This window comes from Dipodomys spectabilis, unplaced genomic scaffold, assembly GCF_019054845.1.
Source record: "Dipodomys spectabilis isolate Male_0828 unplaced genomic scaffold, ASM1905484v1 ptg000051l, whole genome shotgun sequence".
Lineage (NCBI taxonomy): Eukaryota > Metazoa > Chordata > Mammalia > Rodentia > Heteromyidae > Dipodomys > Dipodomys spectabilis.
The window spans coordinates 12,703,861-12,731,339 of NW_024870728.1; the positions used below are offsets into that span (position 1 = coordinate 12,703,861).

Genomic DNA, 27,479 nt, shown 5'->3' on the forward strand with positions numbered 1-27,479 from the left:
TGGACTGGCTGAGCCTCTAGGGATTTTACAGAGGTTGGAACTCAACTCACTCACAGTAGCGGTGACGTTCTAAGAGCTGAGGGCACATCCCATTCACCTCCTCCGTCACGAGGGTTATAGGCTAAAATTATCTGCTACTGCCAGCTGCCTTCCTCCACTCCACCCCTCTGTGCTAGTGCCTTGCTCATCAGTTCTAGAAGGCTAGACAGAGAGAGGGAAGGGAGTGGATCAGATGGGGTGAGTTCCTGGTCATGGCCTGTCTTGTGGACTTGCTCAGGTAACTTGGGCTCTTCCCTGGGCACAGACTGGGCAACATCGCTCTCTTTTCTTGTAATCTGCTGAGCAGGCATGGCACACCAGACCCCCGCAGAGCCTGGAGACAGACAGAAGGGAGTGTGGGGTGAGCCCTGTGGCTGGTATAGCTCCTGAGTATACACTGGGGGTCAAGAGTTCTAGCATCTTTGACTCATCTTTGACTTCTCATCTCCTTTGGTCTGTCACAGAAACTTTCCTAAAGGGTGTCTTTTTTTTTTGTATGTGTATGTGCCAGTCCTAGGATTTGAACTCAGGGCCTGGGTGCTGTCCCTGAGCTTTTGTGTTCAAGGCTCTACCACTTGGGCCAAAGCTCTACTTCTGTTTTTTTTTTTGTGTGTGTGTGTTTCTTTTGGCAGTTAATTGAAGATAAGAGTCTCACAGACCTTCCTGACCAGGCTGTATTTGAATTGTGACCCTCAGATCTCAGCTTCCTGAGTTGCTAGGATTACAGGTGTGAGCCACCAGTGCCTGGCATCAAAAGGGTATCTTGAGGGGCTGGGAAAGTGGCTCAGTGGTAGAGTGCTTTCCTTGGATGCATGAGGCCCTGGGTTTGATTCCTCAGCATCACATAAACAGAAAAAACTGGAAGTAGTGCTGTGGCTCAAGTGGTAGAGTGCTAGCCTTGAGCTGAAGAGCTGAGGGACAGTGCTCAGGCCCAGAGTTCAGGCCCCACACCCAACAAAACAACAGAAACAAAAACAAAAAAACCCAAACGGGTATCTTGACAGCCAGCCCCCTAGAACTTCTAACTCCACATGGCAAGGCCTCCTATTGGCTTAATCTCCCCACATCTCCTGTATGTCCTGTTCCTGTGAAGTCCTGGGAAGGTGTCCCTCTGTGTAGTATCCCTCTTCCTGGTGAGCCCAGCAGGTTATACATCCCACCTTGCAGGATGCCCTCCTCTGGCCCTTCCCACTGTTCTTCATAACTCTCCTTAGTTTTGGAAGGCGGATGGAGTGAGATAAGTGGCCAGGTTTCAGTGGCCTGCTTTAAGTGCCCAGGTCTCTCTTTCCTTCCTTCCCTGGGACAGGCAGGGAGTAAGAGTCATGCCAGAGGTGCAAGTCTGTGCCTTCCCATTACCTGCATGGATAGCGCCGAGACAGACGGCCGAAGACCTTGCTGCAGCCCACGCAGCACCCTGGGCCCAAGGCAGCCATGGAGGGCTGCTGGAGCCTCTGCCACTGCTGGTCCTTCTCGCTGATGGATGGGGGAAGCAAAGGGGGAGAGGGAGGGGATCCAAACGAGGGATAGAAATGGGTGGAAAGAGGGTAAAGGAGGGAGACACACAGAGACATTCAGAGACAAATACGTGACGGAAACAAGGACAGAAGGGCAGGAAGACACAGGCACAGACATGGAGAAGGACACACATGAAAGATCAGTTAGTACTTTATGGTGATTCCCAACCAGCCTCCCCCAGTCAACAGAGCTTCACCTTCCCCAAGGTCATAAAAGGTAATTCCCTGGTTCTTTTTCAGGTGCCTTAGAATGTGTAAGGCTTGTTTTTTATTGTTTGCTGATACTGGGACTTAAACTCAGGGCCTATGCTGTCTTGCTTGGCTTTTTTTTTTTTTTTTTTTGGGTCCGGTCGTGGAGCCTGAATTCTGGACCTGGGCGCTGTCCCTCAGCTCTTCAGCTCAGGGCTAATGCTCTACCACTTGAGCCACAGCACCACTTCCGGCTTTTTTCTTTTTGCTTATGTGGTGCTGAGGAATCGAACCCAGGGCCTCAGGCATGCAAGGCAAGCGCTCTACCACTGAGCTACCTTCCCAGCCCCTTGCTTGGCTTTTTCACTCAAGGCTGATGCTATACCACTGGAGACACACCTTCTCTTCCAGCTTTTTGCCAGTGAATCAAAGAAAAGATTCTCATGGACTTTTCTGCCTGGGCTGGCTTTGAGCCTTCAGAACTCAGCCTCTTGATTGCCAGGATTACAGGTGTGAGCTACCAACTTCTGATTAGGCTATTATCTTTTATTTGTTTGTCTGTGCCCTTAAAAAAGTATTTTCTCGGGGCTGGGAAGGTGGCTCAGTGGTAGAGCGCTTGCCTTGCACGCATGAGGCCCTGGGTTAGATTCCTCAGCACCACATAAGCAAAAAGAAAAAAAAAAAGCCGGAAGTGGCGCTGTGGCTCAAGTGGTAGAGCACTAGCCTTGAGCTGAAGAGCTGAGGGACAGCGCCCAGGACCAGATTTCAGGCCCCACGACCGGACCCAAAAAAAAAAGTATTTTCTCCTGTTTTTCTAAGGATATTTAGAAATATGAGTTGTTTTAAATTTTTGTCAAAATAACAAATATGCAAGATTTAAAAATCAAATAGTGCAGGGCTTTGAGCAGAGACACCCTCTCTCTCTCTCTCTTTTTTGGTCGGTTGTGGGGGCTTGAACTCTGGGCCTGAGCACTGTCCTTCAGCTCTAGAGCTCAAGGCTAGTGCTCTACCACTTGAGCTACAGCGCCACTTCTGGTTTTCTGGTGGTTTACTGGAGATAAGAGTTTCATGGACTTTCCTGCTGGGCTGGCTTTGAACTGTGATCCTCAGATCTCAGCCTCCTGAGTAGCTAGGATTACAGGCGTGAGCCGCTGGTGCCTGCCTGAGACCCTCTCTTTTATCTTCCTGTTTTTAGTGGTAAACCATTTTTTACTGGGATTTTTCCCCCTTGACATTATTTCCATATGTAAGTACACACACTCATATCCTTCCTTCAGTAGAGAATTATTTCTGTGGAGCTTCTTCCCTTGGCAGCAGAACATTTAGCTTATTTATTAACAATAAACATAAATACAATTAACAATAAAATAAATATTCATAAGCTTCTCTTCTTTCTGTCTAAGGTAGTTATATCCCTATTTTTGTTCCCCTATTGGTTACAGTCATAATAACAGGATAAACTCATATATTTCTTGTTTTATTCACTTATGGGCAATAATCTTAATGACTCTTGTTCTGTATTTCCCTTCAGCTCCTTACCTCTCTTCCTTGTCATCCATTTTTTTTTCCTGTTGGTCTTGGGGCTTAAACCCTGGGCCTGAGCGCTGTCTCTCAGCTCTTCAGCTCAAGGCTAGCTACCACTTAAGCCACAGCGCCACTTCTGGTTTTCTGGTGGTTTTTTTGGAGATGAAAATTTCATGGACTTTCCTGCCCAGGCTGGCTTTGAACCGAGATCCTCAGATTTCAGCTTCCTTAGTAGCTAGGACTACAGATGTGAGCCACTGGTACCTGGCTTTGTTATCCATTCTTCAAGCATACAATACGATTGCTACTAGCCATGTGTTTAAGCTATTACAAACAAAATCCCTCAGTTGTACTGAGTCCATATCTTCTTTCCTTCCTTCCTTCCTTCCCTCCCTTCCTTCCTTCTCTCCCTTCCTTCTCTCCCTTCCTTCCTTCTCTCCCTTCCTTCATTCCCCCCCCCCCCTTTTCTTTGCCAGTATTGAGGCTTGAACTCAGGGCCTTACATTTTTTTCATCGCTTTTTTTTTGCTCAGGGATGGTGCTTTATCACTTAGGTCACACTTCCAGCTTTTTGTTGTTTAACTGGAAAGGAGTTTCTTGGATTTGTGAGTGTGTGTGTGTGGTGTGTGTGTGTGGTGTGTGGTGTGTGTGTGTGTGTGTGTGTGTGTGTGAGTGTATGTGTGTATTGGGGCTCGAACTCAGGTCTAGGAACTGTTACTTAACTATTTCTGTTAAGACTGGTGTTCTACTACTTGAACCACAGCTCTACTTTTGGCTTCTTGGTTAATTGGAAATAAAAAGCTCATGGACTTTCCTGCCCAGGCTGGCTTCAAACCACAATCCTCAGATCTTAGCCTCCTGAGTAGCTATGATTGCAGGTATGAGCCACCAGCATCTCTTGGATTTATATGCCAAGGCTGGCTTGAACCCTCAGCTTCCTGAGTAGTTAGTATTACAGGCATGAGCTACCAGTGTCCTGCTCAGCTCCATATTCCTTTTCTTTTTCTTTTTGCTAGTCCTGGGGCTTGAACTCAGGGCCTAGACACTGTCCTGAGCTTCTTTTTCAGCTCCATATTTGAAGTGCTCAATCTCAACATGTGATGAGTAGCTGGTACATTATACAGCATAAATACTGATCATTTCCATGACCACTGAACTCTTCCATAGTTGGTATTGTTAAGGTAGTAATATTTATGTTTTGTGTCTCCAATTCTAATTATCCTCTATGCTTTGTCTTTAGGTCGATCTTAACACTGACAAAAACAAGTGGCTGTGGTGTAACTTAGTGGTACAGCTCTTACTTAACAAGTACCAGGTCCTGGGTTCAATATCCACCACCACAAAGAATAAAACCAGTGGAGTGCTGAGAATGTGGCTTAGTGGTAGAGTGCTTGCCTAGCATGCATGAAGCCCTTGGTTCAATTCCTTAGTACCATATAAACAGAAAAAGTCGGAAATGGCACTGTGGCTCAAGTGGTAGAGTGCTAGTGTTGGCTGGGATGAAGTCATCCTGTGTGGGTTGACATTCCGACAGCCCAAGTTCTGCCTCGCTGCCTGTATCTCAGGGTCACCCTGACCCTGACCGGGCCTGGCCTGGCCACTACTGTTAACACTGCCTCCTTCTCCCAAAACTTGCCTTCTGTCCTCACCACATAGTTTTCCACTCCCACATTCTTGCAAGTCTGCTCCCCTATAACTATCCTCCCCATCTTAACAGCATCTGCTGCTCTATGACTTGATGGAGTCAGCCTGTCAATTTCCCTGGCATTAAATTTTTCCTCCCTTCTCAGACATGTGTGGTGTACTTTATCGGGTTGAGACTTCTAACATCTAGCCTTGAGCAAAAGAAGCTCAGGCACTGCACCCAGGCCCTGAGTTCAAGCCCAGGATTGGCATAAAGAAAAGAAAACCAGTGGAAGTGTGTGTGTGTGTGCTATATTGGATGCTTCAGGAATTGAAGGTGAGGAAAAGTAGAGCTCAAAGGAAAGGATGCTGGCAACATTACATTACAGAATGACCGTCATAGATTATTGCCCATAATTAATAGAATATGAAATACATGAGTAGATTCTGTAAAATGACAGTGGCAACCAATAGAGGAACTGAAAATGGGGCTATAAATCCACTGAGAGGAAGGAAGAATCTTCCCAAAGAAGATTGTTGTGTTTCATAATAGATCTCTTCTTGAAAAGCTTTGTTTTCCTGGAGGTCCTTAGTTTTATTCTTCAAATTAACTGCCTTTAACATATTAATTTCCTCCAAATTCCTCATCCTAATGGGTATTCTCTTGATTTTCCTTCTCCCCAGCTACCTCCTTTTTAGGCCCCAGATACCTCTGTTACAATCTGGACTGACCACTCCCTGGGCTTGCTGCCCACATGACAACTTGGGAATTCCCTCTTTTCCTCTCCTAGGAAGAACTATTGTTTCCTCGATTCCACATCTTCTCCTTTCTTGGTTTACTTCCTTGTTTCTCTGGAGCACATCCTCAACTAACTTCTTGAAAAAGACAGTGTGGGAGGTAAGTTTTAGGAGACTTGTCTGTCTGATAAGTGTCTTTCTCCTCCATCATCTCCCTTACTTCATAGCTCGAATGGACACAGAATTCTGGGGGCAAAAGTCAATCTTTCTGGTGGGGCTGGGAAGGTGGCTCAGTGGTAGAGTGCTTGCCTTGCATACATGAGGCCCTGGGTTTGAATTCTCAGCACCACATAAGCAGAAAAAGCTGAAAGTGGTGCTGTGGCTCAAATGGTAGAGCGCTAACTTGAGCTGAAAAGCTGAGGGACAGCACCCAGGAACAGAGTTCAGGCCCCACAACTGACAAAAAGTAAAAAAAAAAGGTCAATCTTTTTCAGAACTTGAAAATACAAAGTTACATCATGGACTCTTGACATGTATTCAGTTCTTTTATAGGTTATTTGTGTTTGCCTCTGGATCATTTGAAAGTATTCTCTTTGTCTTGGTTTTACTGAAATTTTACAATGCTATATCCAAGTTTTTGTTTTTCATTCATTATATTGTTTCTTTTTAATTTTTTATTTTTGTACCAGTACTGGGCTTGAACTCAGGATCTCTTATTCTCACTTTGCTTTCTCTGCTGAAAGACCGCAGTCTAGTAGTTGAGCGACAGCTCTGCTTCCAGCTTTTTTTTTCTTTTTTTCTAGTTAATTGGAGATAAGAGTCTAATGGACTTTTCTGCCCAGGCTAGTTTTGAACCTTAATTCTTCTGACTAGCTATGATTACAGGGGTGAGCCATCAATGCCTGGCTCATTTAGTAGAATCTTTTAAGTCTGAGAATCTATGCCCATCTATTTCCATCTGGTAATTCTGTCCTATTTTTGATAATCTCCTTGATTTTATTCTCTCCTTTTTGAGGGAATGTCTGCTGTTATGCCTCTCTCTCTCTCTCCCTCTCTTTCTCTCTCTCTCATGAGTTCCATCTCTCTGTGCATTTTAGTCTCCTTTCTGAGAGACTGTTTCACTGTCTCTTCCAATCTTTTCAGTGAATTAAAAATAATTCAGTAATCTGCCAGGCACTCATGGTTTACACCTGCAATCTTAACTCTTCAGGAGGCTGTGATCTGAGGATCCAGGTTCAAAGCCAGCTCCTGCAGATAAATCCATGAGATTCCTATCTCTGATTAACCACTAAAAGCTCAAGTGGTAGAGCCTCAGGCTTGAGTGAAAAAGCTAAGCAAGAGCATAAGGTTCTGAATTCAAATCCTTTCACCAGCACCCCTCCCCCGACATACTAACCCAGCAATCATATATTTCTTCTGAGACTATGTCTCACTAAGCAGCCTTTGCTGGCCTTGAACTCAAGGTCCTGCTGTCTCTGCCTCCCAAGGGCTAGGATTACAAATGTGTGCTACCCCATCTGGCTAGCAATCATGTGTAGTTTTAAAACATTCAGAATGGTTTCTCATCTTTTTACAGTTGATTTCACAGCACCTTGGTTTATGAGAGATGTATTTGTTATTGTTGGCTTTGTTTCTCCCCATCTCTCCCCTTTATGTTCTAGACTCTTCCCAAATATCTGGGATCCTCGGTTGCCATTTCATGTGTAAGAGGCAGGTGTAGCTGCGGGGAGCTCTGAGCAGTGGACAGGGATGGTTGACAAGTGGGTTTCCTTTAGAACAGGGATGGAGAATCTTTTCCTTTTGAGGGGGGTGGGCAGAAGCCATTTGGAAATTTTTAACATTATTTGCAGGCCATACAAAATTATCAATCCAGGCAGATGGCCCATGGGTAGCCCATGAAAAGACTACTTGTCTATCCTATCATTTACTAAATGATTTTAAGGACCTTATGTGGCCTTATGTGCTTTGCTTTTGAGTGTACAAGGCAAGGAGCAACCTGGCATACCAGATCCCCTGGTGCCAGGGAAAATTAGCTTTTTTCTTAGGACTTCTAAACTTTCTTAATTTGCCTGAGAGACAGGGCCTGGTGGGATATTCTGCAGGCCGAGAGGCAGGGATGTAGAGTCCCCTTGCTAATTCCTTTATTTCTGATCTCCTTCCCCATTGTGTCCTGGGATCTCTGGGTCGTGGAGGCCTAACCTGGGCTTCATATGGTATCCCCTTATCTATCCAGGGCCTTATGCTCTTACTTGGCTTTTTCGCTCAAGGCTGGCCACTTAGGCTACACCTCTACTTCAATCCATCCATTTTCTAGCTCTGGGAAAAGCGCTGAAAGCTTTCATCTATGGGGGAACTCCTAGACCTTGTTTTTAAAATCTGCTGTAAATTTTACTGTTTTACAGTCATTTAGTGAGAGCTCAGAATGAAGAATAGATGGTGTGTAGTCAGTCTACTGTCTTGACTTGAGTCAGTGCCCATGTCTGTGCCTTATTTGTACAAAAATTTCCCCCCCACTTAGGGTCATTATCTTCCATAAAGCTTCTGCTAGGGACATTGTATTGATAGCCTGGGGTTCCTACCTGAGGACCTTTCCTTCCTCCCTCCCTCCCTCCCTCCCTCCCTCCTTTCCTTCCTTCTTTGCCAGTCCTGGGGCTTGAACTCAGGGCCTGACACTGTCCCTGAGCTTCTTTTGCTCAAGGCTAGTACTCTACCACTTGAGCTACAGTGCCACTTCCAGCTTTTTCTGTGTATGTGGTACTGAGGAATCGAACCCAGGGCTTCATGCATGCTAGGCACGCACTCTACCACTAAGCCACATTCCCAGCCCATGAGGGCCTTTTCTTTAGTATAGGAAGAACAGTTAGCTCTCCAGATGAGCTAGTACATTTTCTTTGAATGGGAAATAAGACTTAGACAACTCTGACCTTGCTACCAAGGCTAACTTTCACCTTAATCTTTGAGGGTATAGAATTTTTTTTGCTATACTTTCTATTTAATCTTCTGTTTTTCCTTAACAATCACACAGGTATGTCTTTTATTGTTAGTTTAAATTCTTTTGTGAGGTAGTTAACTTTTTTTTTTTTTTTGGTGCTGGTCCTAGGGCTTGAACTCAGGGCCTAAGTGCTAAGTTTTTGTGCTCAAGACTAGCACTCTACCACGTGAGCCACAGCTCCACTTCTGGCTTTTTTGATAGTTAACTGGAGGTAAAAATCTTCCCAGGTTGGCTCAGCCTCCTGAGTAGCTAGGATTACAGGAATGAGCCACCAGCGCCTGGCTGGTAGTTAACTTTTTATATCTCCTTCCGTCTCACCAATGGATATTAATAACTTGAAGAAGGTCCTTCCTTACATTATTTAGTGACTGGAACTGAGCCTAAGTCCAGACTCTGACACTGAGGGCAGGTGGTCCAGGGCAGGCCCACAGGCTCAGGGCCTAAGGAAGCCCAGTGGACAGGTGGGTTTTCCCATGTTTTCCCTCTCTTCCTCTCAAGTCCTCTGCTGGGAGTTCCCATCCCTCCTAACCCCATGAGAGGTGTGAGTGGAGGAGAGACGGGTTGGGGCTCATGCCATTGTCAGAGGATTCTGCAGTTTATATGGTGGGTGTCCTCTGTGACCAAGTCATCCCTCTGCCCCTCTGTTCTCTTATCTATAAAATGGGGGTAACAGCAAGGGGTGGCTGCAAGAAGGAAATGAGTTAGAATAGATGAAAGATCTAGAAGATTTCAGTGGGAATTGTGAGTGAGGTAGGATTTTCATCTCCCTTACTACCTCCTCCTCGTCTCTGAGGTCCCACTGTCCCCATCCTTACTGAATCAATTCCAGAACTCTCTTCTTCATGGTCTGGACCAGGTCCCGCTGCCCTCTGAGCTCCTCTTCATACATGGCGTCCCTCCTCTCAGCCTCCCGTTGCTTCTGTTCCAGCTCCACCTGCAGCTGCGCGTTCTCTCCCTGACACCTGGGCACAGAGGGAGACGGTTCCCAGGGAAAGAATTTAGCAGGTAGGACCCAGCTAGGCAAGAGCCTCTGTCCCACAGGGAGCTGGGAGGAGCCTGTAGTGCCCTGTAGTTAAACAAACAAACACACGAACCACACACATGTGCCCTACATGCCATACATATAACACACAGCCTACACTACATACATGCATGGCACACATATCACACACCCTTGGCATTACACACATACACCATCCATACACACTCCATATACACCACGCATACCCCCACCACACACAACACACGCTACATGCATCACACAGCATGCATGTACAGGCAGAACACTGTGTGTCTGGCATTTAAGGCTCCTGAGCCATCAGTTAGAGAAATGAAATCAGGGCCTGACTTTGAGTGCTCCTGTAGAGGGCGCTTGCCAGTATTTCTTCTTTCTTTCCTTTAACTTTTCCATTCCATTCTTTTTCTTTTTTCTTTTCTTTTCTTTCTTTTTTTTTTTTTTTTCTGTATTAGGGTTTAAACTCAAGGCCTTGTACTAGCAAGGAGCAGACACAGAAGGAACAGAAGTTTCTTAAATGCCTACTACATGCCAGGTGCTAAGTGTGGCTCCTATAGCTTTGTTTCATTTAATTTTCACACTGCTATGAGATATGTAGTTTGAATGTAAAAAAAATGTTTTTTTTTGGGTCCGGTCGTGGGGCCTGAACTCGGCCTGGGCGTTGTCCCTCAGCTCTTCAGCTCAAGGCTAGCGCTCTACCACTTGAGCCATAGTGCCACTTCTGGCTTTTTTCTTTTTGCTTATGTGGTGCTGAGGAATCGAACCCAGGGCCTCAGGCATGCAAGGCAAGCGCTCTACCACTGAGCCACCTTCCCAGCCCCTGAAAGTAAATTTATAAGACAGAAAGAAACTGAATCCTCAGGGAGCGTGTGCCACTCATGGAGTCACATAACTTGACAAGTGGAGGGAGCAGAAATATGGACGTGGGTCTGTGTAGCTATAAACTTGTCTAGTCTCTCCATGTGTTCCTCTATGCATAGCCCTGGGGCCCAGCAGGCTAGAGAGAGGGGCAGCGCCTGAGAGCCTCGGCTGGTCACCAGGAACCATCACAGACTGCGGGAGTCAGTGTGTCAGCTCAATCCCCACTCCAGAGGATCTCTTTGTTTACTTCAGGGCCTGGACCAGGTCCTGCTGCCTTCTGAGCTCCTCCTTGGCTTCAGAGTCTCATGGAGAGGGCAGAGGAAACCCACCATCTTGGGAAGATGGCCCCACAGAGCCCCGAGCTGTAAGGAGAAACCTGAGAGATTCTTACTGTCCCCTTTCAGAAATCGAGGCGTTCAGCCCAGGGAAAGGAGGTGCTGTCCTGTGGCCCTTAGCCAGGAAGTCATGGTGTATCAGACTTCTAGCTCAATTCCCATTCCATTTTCAGAGGCCAGTATACCCAGGTACACCTGTAATCTCAGCATGGAGAAGCTGAGGCAAGAGGATTGTTAAGTTCAAGATCAGTCTGGGCCATACAGCATGACCCTGTCTCAAGAAATTAAAAACAAAACCAACCAAGTCCATTTTCCCAATAGCCCCATGCTGCTCTGCCCTGGGGCCTGCCGTCTGCAGGGTCAGCTGGCCTCTGCCTCTAGCCTGGGCTGCACATGGAGGCTTCTGCCCATTCTTAGTTTATCTTTCTCAAAACTGATGTCAGGCCTAGCATAGTGACTCAAGCCTATAATTTGAGCTACTTCGGAGGTAGAAACCGGGGGACTTGCAGTTCAAGGCCAGTCCTGACATAAACATTCAGGAGACTCCATCCTGACCAATAGATGGGCGCTGTATGATCCTGTGATCTCCTTATTCACCTCACTTTATGCACGACATCCCAGCCACAAGGGGATGCTCACAGTTGAGGCCAATCTGGGGATAAATCAACGTGAATAGGAGGAGGAGGGGAGAGGAGGAGAAAAAGAAGAGGAAGAGGAAGAGGGAGAGGAAGAGGGAGAAGGAGAAAGAGAAAAAGGAGGAGGAGGAGGAAGAAGAAGAAGAAGAGGAAGAGGAAGAAGGAGAAGGAGGAGGAGGAGGAGGAGAAGAAGTAGAAGAAGAAGAAGAAGAAGAAGAAGAAGAAAGAAGAGGAGGAGGAGGAAAGGGAGGAAGAAAGAATAAGAGAAGGAGAAAAGAAGAAAAAGAAGAGAAGGCAGAAGAAGATAAAGGAGGCGGAGAAGAAAGGGGGAGGGGGCTGGTGGCATGGCTCAAGTGGTAGAGTGCCTGCCTACCTCCTGCCTCTTAGCAAGTGCCCAGGCCCTGAGTTCAAACCCCAGTACTACATACATATATGCCCATATTAATCCAAGAGCTACCCCCACTCCAAACCCTGCTCCAGGCTTCCATATCTGGATTTGGATCCAGGGTTTCAGTCTAGTCTTTTAGCTCCCTGGATACCAATTGCCCTCCTCCCCACCCACTCCCACTCCCGAGCTGGGGCTCAGTGCATAACTTTGCATCTTTGGTCTTTGGGTCATTGGCTCCCTGCCTGCAGCGCCCCTCCCTAGACACGGGCCTGGTCACAGCTGAGGCTTGTACTCCCATGTCACCTCCTAGGAGATGGCTTCCTGGTTCTCACCTCTGAATGAGGCTGATCTTTCTCTGGATCCCCTGTCCCTTCTTCTTCTCCCCCGCCCCCTGCCTTGCCGGTTTCATGTTCTTTTCTGCATCTCTTAGTGCTGGACTCTGCATGTCTGTTGCTTCTGGTCAGTCTTCTCGGGTCCTTTAGGATCAACTTTGCAGGCTCCCTTCACTGCAGTACGGACTCTGCCTGCCCAAAGCCAGCGTCAATGAATACAGATGGAACAACGGATAGCCTCGGGCCCTTCTCCTGGCTGGTGGTGATGCCCATGATCCCTTTATTCAGCAGTGGGCTCTGCCCTTGGTTCTAGGCCCCAGGGCCAGGGCAGCGCTGTCTCTCCCAGGCTCAGGAGCTGTGGCACATGGCTAACTTTCTGATTGTCCTCCTGCAGGCCCTCCAGAACGCCATAGCCAACATCCTGCCCAGAGGCCATCCTTGGATGTGTAAGCAAGTTCAGAATACAAGTTCAAATCTAAGCTCCTGAGCTTTCCCCACAAGCCTGCCCATGTCCTTGACCACCTTGGCGAATGGTACCTCTGGCTTTCCAGGTGATTGACTCAAAAAGACAAAACAAAACAAAACCCTCAGTTGATGTTTTTCTAAATGCCAGTACTGAGGCATGGATTCAGGACCAGGGCTTTGTTCCTTAGCTTTTTTTTTTTTTTTTTGGTCCGGTCGTGGGGCCTGAACTCTGGGCCTGGGCGCTGTCCCTCAGCTCTTCAGCTCAAGGCTAGTGCTCTACCTCTTGAACCACAGTGCCACTTGCGGCTTTTTTCTTTTTACTTATGTGGTGCTGAGGAATTGAACCCAGGGCCTCAGGCATGCAAGGCAAACGCTCTACCACTGAGCCAACTTCCCAGCCCCTTGCTCCTTAGCTTTTTCACTCAAGCTGATGTTCTACAACTTGAGCCACAGCTCCACTTCCATTTTTTTTCCTGATGAGTTGAAAGTAAGAGTCTCAGATTTGTCTGCCTAGGTTGGCTTCGAACTGAGATCCTTAGATCTCAGCCTCTTTTTTTTTGGGGGGGGGGGTCCAGTCGTGGGCCTGAACTCTGGGCCTGGTCGCTGTCCCTCAGCTCTTCAGCTCAAGGCTAGCGCTCTACCACTTGAGCCACAGAGCCGCTTCTGGATTTTTTCTTTTTGCTTATGTGGTGCTGAGGAATTGAACCCAGGGCCTCAGGCATGCAAGGCAAGCGCTCTACCACTGAGCTACCTTCCCAGCTCAGCCTCTTGAGTAGCTAGGATTACAGGCATGAGCCACTAATACCTGACTCAAAGCCATTGGTGTATGTGTGGAGGAGGATAGTACTGGGCCTTGAACTCAGGGTCTAGGTGCTGTCCTTTATCTTTTTCATTCAAGTCTGGCATCCTGTCATGTGAGTCACAGCTTCACTTCTAGCTTTTTTTGGTGGTTAATTGGAGATAAACGCCTCATAGGCTTTTCTGCCAAGCCTGGCTTTAAACCGTGATCCTTATATCTCGGCCTCTTTAGTAGCTAGGGTTACAGGCATGAGCCATTGGTGCCTGGCTCAGTCATTCTTTTTTTTCTTTTTTTTTTCCCAGTCGTGGGGGCTGAACTCTGGACCTGGGCACTGTTCCTCAGCTCTTCAGCTAAAAGCTAGCACTCTACCACTTGAGCCACAGCACCACTTCTGGCTTTTTCTGCTTATGTGGTGCTGAGGAATCGAACCCAGGGCCTCATGCATGCAAGGCAAGCGCTCTACCACTGAGCCACCTTCCCAGCACCCTCAGTCATTCTTAATGTTTCTTTTTCTCTTAGACTCATATCCAATCCCTTAGGGAGCTCTGCTTCAAAACACAACCAGAAAGCAGCCACTGCTCCCCCTCTATTGCCAGCAGAACAAATCAAACACCTTTGTTGGTCTCTTCTGCCCCGGCTGCAGCATTGCTGGCCTGCCTGTGTCCAGCCCTGTAGCCGACAATCCAGCTCCATGGTGCTTTTCAGACATGCGAGCTTGAACAGGCAAAGCAGACTGGGGAGTGACTGCTAATGTGTGCAGGCTTTCTTTCAGGGGCTGATAAAATGCTTTAAAATTGATTGTGGTGATGTTTACACAGCTCTGTGAATAGACTAAAAACCATTGAACTGAAAGGATATATAAACATCCTTTTTCAGTTAAAAGAGAACTTAGGCTAGACATCAGTGTTTCATGCCATTAATTCTAATTACTCAGGAGCCTGAGATCCAAGGATCATAGTTCGAAGCCAACCCTGGGCAGGAACGTCCATGAGACTCATCTCCAATTCACCACCAGAAAACCAGAAGTAAGCTGTGGCTCAAAAGGTAGAGCAAAAACTGCTAGGGACAGCGCTTCAGCCCTGAGTTCAAGTCCCAGTACCAGTGCAAAACAAAAATGGCAGCTACAATTATGATTGTCAGGAGGGTGAGGGACAGCTTGTGTAACAGAGAACAGGAAACGGGAATGAAAGAGGGAGACAGATAGGGATGGGGGATATGGTGGAGAAGCGGCAGAAAAGACTGAAAAGACAGAGTAGCCATGAGAGGCTGCAGGAGGAGGCAAGGGTGAGCAAGGTGGGGAGAGAGGGGGGCAGGGAGCTCTCCGAGGGCTATAAAGGAGGGAGAGGAGGAGGAGCCTCTTGTGACCAGGAACAATGCTCTGTATGCCATTAACCTCAGCATCCACTGACCTCAGCATCCCAGGTGCTGAAAAGACCCGGCTTGGCTTGAGGGACAGCCTGGGCCCAGCTGATGTTGTCAAGGTTACCTGCTGAGCTGTTCCTGGAGTGCCTGTCTCTCACCCTCCCATACTCGCAGAAGCTGCTCCTGGCCCTGGGCCCGCTCCTCAGCCTGCTGGAGCTTCTGTCTGAGGCTCTGGTGGAGGAAGTGGGGAAGAGGATACTGAAGAAAGGAGGTAGAGACCCCAGCCCTGGAACCCACTGGATAATCATCCCCTGGGTTGGATGGTACTGGGAACTGGATGAGCCTGGGGCTATGATTTCCTCCTCCCTGAAGGACGGGTTACAAACTCCAGGACTTGGAAGACCCCAGCTAGGGAGCAGTGTGAAGGCAGGCTTTGTAAGGGTCCGGGTGGCCTCCAGGACAAGCATCTATCTTTGAGTGACTAGGTGGCATCTGCAGCAGCAGCAGCACTTAGATACTGGAATAAGACCTGCCAGGAGGAGGGATACAGAGCTTGAAACTAGTGATGGCCCAGAAGACCAGTGGGGCAGGAAGTTCTGATGAATGAAGTGGGTCTGGGATGAGGCAGCAGGGAAAGAGATGGGGACCTGCGGTTTTCCATCCTGGTTGAGCCAATGCAAATTGATGATGTGTGGACTAGAATGGCCCCTGGGCTCTCATGGAAGACACCCACCTGTGGGTGAGGTTAGAAAGAGAATAGTCAGGTATGGAGTTCAATGTCTCTCACCTTGACCACATCCTGTAAAGACAGCTCTGCGTGCTCCTCCCTCCTGGCTACACTGGTCCATCCTGTTTGTTCTTCTGGATTCTCTGGGGTGGAACCTCCCTCTGTTCCCTGGTCCCAAAGGGCACAGGACTCCTGCCCCTGCCTGTTCTCTGATGCTGCTTCCTCTGTCATTTCCTGGGGTGTGGAGGCCAGCAGCTCCTGGACAGGATGCTTCTCTGCTTCTCCTCTGTGAGCCTCCTCTGTTGCTCTTGGAACCTTTATACCTAGCAGAACCTCCTTGCCTTCAGCCTCCATCTTTGTTACTGTCTGAGCCTCCTTGCCTCCTTTCCTCTGTTGCTGGATACTGGCTGTCAAATTCTCCAGATATTTCCCAGGGTCTGGGTCTCCCTCCTGGTCTAGTGGAAGCTCCTTTCCCTCAGTGTTCTGGGAAGAACTGAGGCTTCTGGAATCTTCTTTCTTCTTTTCCGAAAAGGAAGGAAAATGCTCGTGTTGCTGGGACCTGGAAGGAGCAGGCGATAGGTTTTCTCTGGGTGCATCTCGCTGACAGGTGTCTCCTCGGGGGCTCCCGGATGTGATCTGTAAGAAGCCCAACATTGTCCAGTCAGCACCAGCTCATGGACCTGAGACCAGAAGAGGCCAGGGCCCTGCACCAACAGGCTTACTACATATTCAGACCCCCAGGCCTCCCATTGGAAATCACATTTATCAGTCATACCAGAAATAATATTAGTAATGCCCCAACTGATCTGAGACCCCCGCCTTGATCTGGTGAGCAGATAGAATGGGGTCTCTGTGCTTTTCCTCCCTGCCCCAGCTTGCATTCCTTCTTTCACTGGGTCTGAGCATCGATCTCTCCCCCTTAGTTCCTCCCACCTTTATTGTTGCTGCTATTATTGGTTGTGGGGCTTGAACTTGGCCTGGGTGCGGTCCCCGAGCTCTTCGGCTCAAAGAGAGTGCTCTACCACTTGATATAGCACCAGTTCCAGTTTTCTGGTGTTGGAAATAAAAGTCTCTTGGCTTTCCAGCCTAGGCTGGCTTTGAACCGTGATCCTCAGATCTCAGCCTTCTGAGTAGCTAGGATTACAGGCATGAGCCAATGACACCCAGCTCCTCATACCCTTTTCATCCTTTCTCCTCAACTTTACCTCATATGTCAGCATTCCCATCTGCCAAATGGGGGTACCACCTGGTTTGTCAAAATGTGGTGGGATCTTAAGCAGACTGACCTCCAGCTGAGAATTTCTCTCAGGAAGTTCACCTGTGTGCCCATGTTTCTTGGCCCATGCCTGTGTCACTACAGTGGCATCTGGTGTGTGTGTGTGTGTTTGTTTGTGTGTGTATGTGTGTGTGTGTGTGTGTGTGCCAGGACCCTCATGGATACCAAAAATCCACAGATGCTCAAGTTCCTCATATAAAATGTTATATGATTTGCATAGTTCATATACTTTTTTTTTTTGGGTCTGGTAGTGGGGTCTGAACTCTGGGCCTGGGCACTATCCCTCAGCTCTTCAGCTCAAGGCTAGCACTCTACCACTTGAGAGACAGCACCACTTCTGGCTTTTTTCTTTTTGCTTATGTGGTGCTGAGGAATCGAACCCAGGGCTTCAGGCAGGCAAGGCAAGCGCTCTACCACTGAGCCACCTTCCCAGCCCAAGTTCATATACTTTCAATCACCTCTCTATGGCTTAGAATACCGAGTACCATGTGGCTGCTATGCGCATGTGAAAGAAAGAAAGAAAGAAAGAAAGAAAGAAAACTAGTCTGGATGTGTTCAGTGCAGGTCTATGGTGGGGTTGAATCCACAGATGTGAGACCCACAGATGGGTGTAGCCTTCTGTGTAGCCTTCAGGGTCCTAGTAAGCAAGCCATCTGATGCCTGGGGTGGCCACTTGAGGGACAATGGTGATGACCACCTGGTTTCATGTGGGAGCCTTTCTCTGTGCAGCATGTGGGTCAACTAATCCACAGTCACAATTACTCTAGGGCATGGAGCGAATACTCTGCCTAAGAACAGTGTTAGGAGGAACTGGGCAATCTAGTGTTTTTTGGTCATTCCCTGAACTAGGCCAATGGGTCTGACCAATGCAGAGGCCTCAGCAGAGGTTATCGCTCTAGTGTTTCTTGAACACAAGTGACCATCAAGACCCCTCCTCTCCGGCCCCAGTGCTCTTCTCCTCCCAAGTCATCCTAGGAATGTGAATCCCTTCTTTTGTTGTTGTTGTTGTTGGTTGTGGGGCTTGAACTCTGGGATTGGGCGCTGTCCCTCAGCTCTTCAGCTCAAGGTGAGCCCTCTACCACTTGAGCCACAGTACCACTTCTGGTTTTCTAGTGTTTTGTTGGAGATGAGTCTCATGGGCTTTCCTTTCCTGGCTGGCTTTGAACCACGATCCTCAGATCTCAGCCTCCTGAGTAGCTAGGATTACAGGCGTGAGCCAAGAGCACCTAGCTAATCCCTTCTTTCTTATACCCCCAGTCCCTTGGCCAGCACACTGTCTCCCTCTCTCCTGTAGGGCTTGGCATGGACAGGGGGGATTTCCCAGTTACTGCTGGACACTTGGGGTTCCCAACTAGATTGGCAAGTGGCAATGCAGAGTGGAGGCAGGACAGAATTACCTCTTTTGGAAAATCTTTAGTCTTTCTGGCTCTTCTTCCCTGGGTATGGCTGGAATTGGAGCAGCGGGACCTGAAAGGAAAAGAGGCAGAGGGACCCTGAATCTCTATCCAGCAATGGGCTGGGCTTGGTCCTCAGAGGGACATCAATCTTTCCCATCACTCATTCATCCTACCACACTTCCTGTCTTCCCATTCCTGCACCAGCATGCATTCCATGCCCATCCATCCATCCATCCATCTATCCATCCGTCCATCCATCCCATACTTCATCTTAGCATCTCACTATCTGTTCAGCTCCACCCATGCACCCCCAACTGCCTACCCATATAGTCTATACAGCATCGTGGGAAATCTAGATTAATGCTGAAGAAATAGAAGGCTGAAGAAGTGCGACACTGGAGATCCAGGGGGCTAGAAGGAAGGGAGAGTTTCATGTGGTAGCCCATGCCTGTAATCCCAACTACTCCAGAGGATCATGGCCCAAGGCCAGCAAGGTGTACTGGTGTGTGCCTGTGAGCCCAGCTCCATAAGAGGTCATACATAGGAGGATATTGGTCTGAGGCTAGCTTTGGGCAAAAGTGAGAGACCTGTGAAAAGTAAATAACTCAAAACAGGGTTGGGAGCTGCCTGGCAAGGATGAGGCCCTAAGTTCAAATCCCAGTGCGACACACACACACACACACACACACACATACACACACACACACACAGGAAGAAGGAGAGAAAGAGAGAAAAGGAGGAGAAGAAAGGAGGGCTGGCGGGGGGCTGGAAACCTTGGGGCTGGCTTGGCATGTGAGTGGGAAAGGGAGCAGGTGTACACAGGAGGCTTCCAGTGCTGCCCTCACTTACTCTGAGAACATGGGCCAGGCTCCATCTAGGTCTGGCCGCTGCAGGTCCAAGTCGAAGGCCACCCCATTGAGGGTGTAGAGAGAGTCCAAGATGTCTTCTTTGAGTTCAGGGTACAAGAGAGGGCTCCGGGGGCCGTACCATTCCCTGTGGTAGCAGTGATCAGCATCTTTGGCATTTGATGCCACTCCCCACCCCCACCCCTTCCCACCCCAAGAATCAGCCTCTACTGTTACCACATGGGCCTTTCCCAGTGGAGAGCAGGAGGCCCGGGATACTTCCAGGACTTTCACTCATTGGCTAGTGCTCTACCAACGAAGCCACTCCCCAACCCCCTGCCCTTTCTTCCTAGTTTCCCTTCTAACCCTCACCCCATCCATCCTAAAGTTCAGTCATCCTAGGGGAGAGAGAGGGTCCTTTCCCCAACAACCGTAGAGGGAGGGTCAGATGGCGTCTCATGAGCTGAGCCTGGCAGCCACACCTGGAAAATTCTGGGCTCAGGAGGCAGAGCTGCAGGGACTCGGCCAGCTGTCCACGGGCGAGGCAGCATCGGATGAAGGCTCGGCCTTTGCCCAGAGCAGTCTTCAGCTGCCAGGGTGCACAGGGGACCAAAGAGAAGGGGCGGAATCAGGCCGGGGAGTGAAGCGCCGAATGTGATCGGAGAAGAGCTGAGGGCGGGGCCCCTGGGAGCTGAGGATCAGGTGGGGGGGTCAGTAGATCAGGGTGGGCGAGAAAGTGACCTTGGGGGTGGCTGGCCTGTGTCCCTGGCCCCAGCCATTCTTGTCACGGGCCGGTGCCAGGTGTGCTTGAGGCTTGCGTACCTTGTCCTGTGAGCAGACCAGGCGGGTCAGCTCTGCGCCCCCTCGCTGCCGCTGCAGGGCGGTGCACAGGAAGTCCCAGTAGTCCTTCCGAGGTCCCAGGAGGCTCCTCTGCTCTTTCTGGTCAAACTGGAACAGAAGAAGATGCAAGAAAGGAAAAATTAGTGGAGTTCCTTCTGGAATCTGCCTTGCATGCTGGCACACAGGGTGGGCCATGGGAGAGGAGTGGGGCACTGCACACAGACCGGGTTCTTCCAGGACTGTTGTGATCAGGAGCAAGGTGCTTCTCAGTCTTAGCAGGCATGCTCACTGATTCAGAATCTCTTACTGAGCCTTTGTGTCAATGGAGGCCTCATTCTCAGCTCTCAGGGACACAGCAATGGGCAAAGAGGCTTACCTCATGGAGCTTACGTCTTGGCAGGAACAAAATAAATGAGACCATGAGCAAAACAAATAAGAAAAGCCTACTGTGGGGTGGGATAGTGAGGATGAGACTGTGGAGAAAGGGAGAAAGAGGAACGCAAGTGCGTTTGTGTGTTGTATGTCTGCCACACGTTGAACACGTAGACTAGAGCGGCTAGACAAAACTCCCAACTCTGAAGGAAAGGAGAACGTGTGCCATACAAATTTCTGAGGGCAATAGAACCCAGGCAAAAGGAGGAGCAAGTGCAAAGGGCCTAAGGTAGGTGCATTCGTGGTGTGCTCCAGGAAGATCAGGACAGTATAAAGGAAGTAGAGATGAAATAGGAAGTATGTGCGTGAGTGTATGGAGAAGTTGTGGAGAACTTCAGGGGAGTTAAGAACAAGAATTAAATGTTGGGCGCTGGTGGCTCACGCCTGTAATCCTAGCTACTCAGGAGGCTGAGATCTGAGGATAGTGGTTCAAAGCCAGCTTGGGTAGGGAAGTCCATGAGACACGTATCTCCAATTAACCATCAGAAAACAAAAAGGGATGCTTGTTGCCCAAAGTGGTAGTGTGCTAGCCTTGAACGCAAAAGCTCAGGGACCAGCACCCAGGCCCTGAGTTCAAGCCCATGACCAACAGAAAAAAAAAAGAAGATTAAATGAAATAGTGCAGTATCATGAAGGCCAATCTGCAGGTGTCTATGCCTTGCAGGCACTGAGCTGCAATGCAGGGCCGCTGTTCTCAGCGTATGCCCCTCCCCCCTTCACTTCCACAGCTGCAGTGCAAGCCTTTAGGAGTGAGGTCAGATATGAAGAAGGACTGACAGACTGGAGGAGATGAGACAGTGTACTGTGTGCCAAGAGTAGCAATATTCTTCCCTATAACTGAAAAGCCTTCTGGGTAGCCAGGGGGAGGGAGAGGCTAGTAGAGGGGGAGGGGAGGAGGTGGGAGAGGGTCTCACCTGCAGTAGCAGCTCCAGGCAGCCGCAGAGTCTGTGCAGTTCAGCACTGGCATCTGTCACTGGCCCCTGCCCGGACCCATAGCCCTGCAGGATGGCAGAGACGGCCGCTGTAGGGAGGAAGGTTAGACAGCAGGTATCAGGCTGCCAGCCCATGCCGGAGGTACGCTCCACATCCCTCACTTCCGTAAGGTAATTTGGAACAATCGTACCAGGCATGCTCACCTTTTAGGTCCCTGGTGATCTTCAACCTGGTCCCCTCTTCTGTCATGGGGACTTTGAGCAATGTGCTTCATGGAACTCAGAAGGTGAGCTGAAGATATCCAGCTCCCTTTTGTACAGGAATCAGAGCCTACAGAGGAAGCTAGGCTGACGGATATCACACAGCAAGTTAACAGATGAGATGGAAAACCAGCTCTCTCTCTCTCTCTCTCTCTCTCTCTCTCTCTCTCTCTCTCCCTCTCCCTCTCTCCAGAAACTAGGGCTTTACATTCTTGCTTGGCTTTTTTGTTCACAGAAAGTGGTGCTCTACCATTTGAGTGATGCTTCCAATCTGGCATCTTGCCAGTTAATTTGATATAGAGTTGCATAGACTTTTCCTGCCAGGGTTGGCTTTAAACCTTGATCCTCAAATCTCAGCCTCCTAAATAGCTAGGATTACATGTGTGAGCCACTGGCCACTGGCCTAGCTTGTTCTTGAAGGTCGGTGTATGGCCTCCCTCTATTGGACTTCCATTTATACTAGGCAGTTCCTGAGTGCTAGGCACCAGACACCTTGTTGCCATTCTCTCTCATTCATCCTTGTGGTAGCTTTAAAAACTTATTAACTCCATTTAATTCTAGGTGAACTGGAGCCCAGGGAGGGTAAGCCTGCTGTGCAACAGCACAGAGTTATAAGTTGGGGAAGCCAGAATTTGAACTCAGATCTGTATGACCAGAGGGCCTGTGTTCTCAGCCTCACTAGAAGTGAATGGTTCTGTGAATGCTATCGCCGTGGTGGCTAGGGGAAGGTCATCCTGCTTCCCCTGGGCATTTCCCGGAGACCTGCATTCATCCTTTCCAGGACCCCAGCCGAGTGGAAAATGTGCGTTCCCCTGGGAGAGGGAGGCAGAAGGTCGGAGAGGCTGCAGGATTAGCAAGCATGGGGAACAGGGTGCCTGATTTTTATCCTGTCACCCTTTCCCGGGGAGGGGGGGGTACTCAGCCTGCTCTCCTCTCAGAGGGTGCTGGTAACTCAGAAAGGGACATTGAGACCCCTGAGGGCCAGTGGGCTGAGTCTGAAGTCAAGGACATGGGTCCTGTCTGAATTTGGGGGTGGGCAGCAGGGAGGAACACAGTGAGTCTGTGCAGGGGAAGGAAAAAGGAAAGGAAGGTAATAGGGTGGGTGGGGGTCAGGGAGCACAGGACTGGGAGTCTGGAAGCCTGGGTCCCATCCTGCTCTAGCTACTCAGCCCTGTGTGTCACCACCTTTCTCGAGTCTTAGATTCCTCCACTGACAACTCTCTCTACACCCCTTCAGGCCCAGATCCTCGGCACATCTAGGAACAGCTAAGAGTCCCTCAAACTCTCCCTCAGCCCTCTCCGGGATCCCCCTACACTCTGCCTCTTCCCACCTCCCAGGCCCACAAGCCGCCCCCACTGCTCACCTGGGGAGGCCTGGCTAGTTGCATGGAGAGCTGAGCTCTGCAGCCTGAGTCCTTCCCTAGTGACTGCGGGCCCCCCAGCACACCACTTCCCAGCGCCTGTGGTCCGGCCCTGAGTCACTTCCCTACACCCTGCAGGGGAGGAGCCAGCCCTGGCGGGGCGTCCAGCAGGGTGAGCGAGATGAGGCTTCTCTGGGAGCCACATCTGGCTAGGGCCTCTGGGTGGCCTAACTCCTGAATGGTGAGGTGGGAGATAAAGCATTGTGGCAATTCAACGTTCCTTTCCCCTCCACCCTGGCTCCTGCCTTTTTCGCTTGTTGCCACCAGATGGCGCAGAGAGGCTTAGGTGCTGCCCGCAGGTTCCTCCTGCGGTGGCTTTTCTCTGTCACTTGTCCCGGGGAGGCTGGGGAGTGGGGAGGAGGATGGGGGAGGGGGTGTCCCAGCAAGTACCCCCTCCTCCCCTCTCCAACTCAGCCTGCAGCTGGGTCCCCGTTGGCGCTGGCCACCTGCGCTCCCCTCCCCATCCAGGTACCCACTGGAAGTGAAACTTGCGAAGTGCTGGGTGGGTTCCAGACAGGGCCAGGTGGGCTTGCCCAGGCGGGAGGGGGCTCGGTTTTCCCACCTGGCTGTGAACCCGCCCCCCCTTCTTGAGGCTGGGGTCTGCGTTCGTCGAGGCGGGGCCGGCCTGGGAGCTGATCTGGAGTCGGGGACCCGCAAACACGATCCTCGGGGACTGTGCGTGGAACGCAGGAGTCCGCTCGTCTAGTGCCTCCGTCCCTGCCTGTGTCCCCCCCGCCCCCGACCCCCCGCCCCGTGTCCGTCGGTCTGTCCCTCTCCCCCGTGCGTCCCGCCCGCGACCTCTCCCGCCGTCTCCGCCCCTCCCTCCGCGCGCCTCCACGCCCCCCCCCCCCGCATCCCCGCCTCTCCCCGCGCCCCGTCCCCGGGGGCGTGCGATCCCGCGCCGATGTCGCCGCCCCTCGCCCGGCCCGCACTTCCCCGCTGGCCGGCGGGGCGGGCGGCGCGGGCGCGGGCGCGTGCGGGGGTGGGGTGGGCGTCGCCGCTCCCTCCCGACGTGGCGGCCGCCCGGGGCCGGGGCTGGGGGCGGGCCTGCTCCCCGGGCGCCTGGCTCTCACACCCCGGGCCCGCCGGGAGCCAGGCGGGATGGGCTGCTCCGTGAGCCTGGCGTGCTGCGGGGCGCCCGAGCCGGGACCCCTCTCTGACCCCCAGACTCCCGGGCGGGCCGAGGGCTGGGAGCCCGCGGGGTCGGCGGGCGCGCACCGGAGGCGGCGGCTGCGGCAGGTAGGGCGGCGGGGCGCGGGCGGGCGGGAGGGCGCCGGTGGTCAGCGCGGGCGGAGGGGGCGGGGGGGGGGGCTGGCGGAGAGAGCCCGGGCCACCTGAGACCGGTGAGGAGGCCGGCGGGGGAGCAGGCCCGGGCCGGAGCCCAGGTGGAGAGGCAGCTGCCTCTGCGGAGCTCTCAGCTGGGTCCCTGCTGCCCTTGGGGAGGGAAGTGGCTGGGGAGGAGGTGGGACTTGATCCTGGAAAGTCTGATGGCTGCGTGGCTTGGGCACATGCCTGTAATTGCAGTGCCAGGGGAGGCTGAAGTAGGAAGATCACAAGTTCGAGGCCAACCTGGGCTACATACAGGCCAGACTGAGAGATCGAGAGGAAAAAGAAGGGAGGAAGGGAGGGCGGGAAGGAGGGAGGGAAGGAAAAACTAACTTAGGTGAGGTTTTTCCTGAGCAGACAGTCCAGGGTCTTAGACCTGGGGTTCTATGGCAGGAGGCAGGGAGGCTTCTGAGCTAGCAGAGGCCCACAGAACCAGTCTGAGCATGGTGGGACCTGGAACCCCCCTCCTCCCCAAGCACTCTCTGTTCTGGACAAGTCTTGAAATGGGAAAATGGATTCAGAGGCAGGAATCCAGGAGTCAGGAGCCTCCACAGAGGCTCTGGAACCCCGAGACTGAGTATAGGTGAAGTTCCTAGGAAGAGGAGCAGCAGGAGGAGATATCTGGGGTCAGCAGGGACTGGTTAGCTTTACTCAAGGATCAGGCAGAAAGACTCATTGGCTGAGTTGGAGTTTTGGTTCAGATGGGGTCTCTCACTTGAAGCACACAGAGAGAGGGGACCTCAAATGTCCCCTGCAGCAACTCTTGCCTCTCCTCAGGAACAGCATGGGAAGACATTTTGTCAGTGTGTGTCTTCTGTATACACATGCGTCTGTCGTGTGTGCCACTTGATGTCTATCCAGAGTAGAGATGGTGGCGTATTTGTGCCAGGCACAGTGCTATACTCTTGTAACCCAAACTGCATCCTACAAGGCTATAGCCAGTTACTAGGGACTAGACAGGTTTGAAGGGGGGATTTAAGGTGGTTGTCTATACCCTCAAAGTGGCCAATGTCCTCCCTCGTAGGATCTAGATGGAGGCCTGAGCTAGCTTGGGTCCTAGAGGCCTGAGGAGGAAGGCCTGAGGATATGGATGGGCATCCCGAACCACTGCTTCTTGATCCTGGTAGAAAATGGGGGTGACATGGCAGAACTCTCAGCCTATAGATCCTCTCCAGAGTCATTACACATCTTCATACGTCACATGAACTCACCCCCGTCCTCCGAGGTACCCCGTGTGTGAGGTCATAGGTCATAATCTCCCTCCTTATTTATCTTTCTATTTCAGATTTGTGCTTTTTGTTCGAGATTTTGAGCTCATCTGGTATTTTGAGGCTGGTGCACAGAGCCCTGGGCACCCAGAGTTTTCCCATCTTCTGTTAAGGCCCCCCTTTACCCCTCCCCCAGTTTGGTAGAACTCCTGGATCCTCATTTCTTTCTTGTTTCCCAGACTCATCCCTCTGTCTTCTTAGCTCAGTAGTTTTATTTTAACACCTCGGGCTGTGGGGTCAGGACTCTGTTGGTGGATTTCCTTAATTCCTCTTATTCTCCATTCTTCCCCCCCCTGCACAAACCCACACATACACCCTTGATGTGAGCTTTGCGAGGGAGGTTGAAGCCGAGGGGAGGGGAGGGACCGAGGGTGCTGCTGGAGCTAGGTAATCAAGGAGAAAGGATGAGGAGGGGGAGGGGTGTGGATGACACTGTGTGGCAGCGCCAGGGACAGGGATGGGGACGCATGTCTGTCTGCATTTGGATGAGCTGCTTTCCCAATGGCCTCTGGGGAAAGCCTGCGGTGACTCACTCCCTGTTTTATCTGCGTGGATAAGGCCCGGTCCTGCCATGTGTCCTGACTCTGGCTCCAGGGGGAGGCCGTGGGGGGGGGGGGGACGGGGAGGGGGTTGGTAGCTTTCTCCCCTCTGCCCAGGCCTCCATTCACAGGTGACTCTCCAGGATGCACAGCCCCGACACAACAGCCCATCACCGGGGCCCTCTCTGGAGGAGGCACGCTGCCCACGTTCTTGTGGTGGATAAACATCTCTTGAGCTCTCACCCTGAGAGCCGGGCTCACAAGCTACCAGGCATCTGGGCTGGCAGCCAGGGCCCTCCCACCGATGCTCCTGCCACAGACACGCGCCCGCCATTCCTGCTTCCGCCATCCCACAGGCCAGCCTTCTTACCTTGAGCCTCGGGGCTGGGTTCCTATGGCTGACTCCATTCCTCTTCCTTGCTGTTCTGTATTTTGCCCTGGGCCATGTTGTCCTCTTGGCCCGCCTTGCTGCTTGGCTTATCTGTCTTTCTCTCCCTGCCAGGTTCCTCTGTCCCCCAGACCCTGTTGCTCACCCCCTACTCTCCTCTCTGGTCTTCTCCTCTTCGCTTTGAGGAGGGCTTCCTGTCTTCCTCCCAGGCCTCTCAGCCCCACTTTTGAATTAACCTGGAGCCAGGAGTCGGAAGCTCTGTCCCTCTCAGGTGGCTTTCTCTGGCTCCCACAACTCCCTGTACTTGGAGCCCCACATGCCATCCTGAGGAGGGAGGAGGGCAGGGCTTGGCATCCCTCCTGAGCATTCCCGCCAAATCTTCTCTGACCTGGGTGCCAAGGGGCCTGGCGGGCATCTCCAGGTGCCAGCCTCGCCTCCTCTTTCTGTGCCACGTCCCAAGACAAGTGAGTGCTTGTCTGATGGTGGCGGGAGCACAGGGAAAGATACTGCAGGCGGATTCTGCCTCCTTCCTCCCCAAAGCCAGCCCTAGGGGCGGCTTGTCTGGCTTCTCCATCTCCCAGCTTAGTGCCCCCTTGAGTTTAGCAGGCCCCCCCAGGAGGGGGCAGAGTCTGCAGTCTTCCCTACAGGAGGACATCCCCCCCCCCCCACCATGGTGTCCTACAGATCTGATATGTGTGCTGGGATTGAAACCAACTCTCACCCCTGTGGATTGGATAACTTCCTCTTTTCCTCTTTTTAGAATCATAGACCCTCAGAGCCAAAAAGGATCTTGGTTTGTGGTTCTGAACCTTTTGAAGTCACAGCTCCCTTGGAGAATACAATGGGTGCTCCTGCTGGAGGCAATGCACATAGACATGGGCACACACAGCTGGTACACACACACACACACACACACACACACACACACATCATCCACCCTGCCTCCTGGCTGTGACCCTATTCCTTCTACCCTTGTACTTCCTGAATAAGCACACTGAGACCGAAAGGAAGGCACGG

General features: G+C 51.1%; 1 protein-coding gene across 1 annotated transcript; it reads right to left on the minus strand.

Moving 5' to 3' along the window:
* On the minus strand, positions 1-22,980 carry Rufy4 (RUN and FYVE domain containing 4). Its single transcript, XM_042679338.1, has 12 exons — positions 22,885-22,980; positions 21,464-21,569; positions 21,242-21,348; positions 19,878-20,003; positions 19,538-19,644; positions 19,060-19,203; positions 18,211-18,280; positions 15,598-16,173; positions 14,935-15,041; positions 9,434-9,580; positions 1,396-1,512; positions 1-373 (listed from the first exon to the last, which is right to left on the minus strand). The coding sequence occupies exons 2-12, from the start codon at positions 21,507-21,509 to the stop codon at positions 274-276; spliced, it is 1,647 nt and encodes a 548-aa protein (XP_042535272.1). The 5' UTR covers positions 21,510-21,569; positions 22,885-22,980; the 3' UTR covers positions 1-273.
* Between the last annotated feature and the right edge of the window lie 4,499 nt (positions 22,981-27,479).

Coding starts and splice junctions, on each gene's coding strand:
- Rufy4 (XM_042679338.1), bottom strand. CDS start 21,509: ATGACAGAAGAGGGGACCAGGTTGAAGATCACCAGGGACCTAAAAG. Junction 19,204..19,537: donor CTGAGCCCAGAATTTTCCAG/GTGTGGCTGCCA, acceptor CTGCTACCACAG/GGAATGGTACGGCCCCCGGA. Junction 16,174..18,210: donor CTAAAGATTTTCCAAAAGAG/GTAATTCTGTCC, acceptor GGCTTCTTACAG/ATCACATCCGGGAGCCCCCG.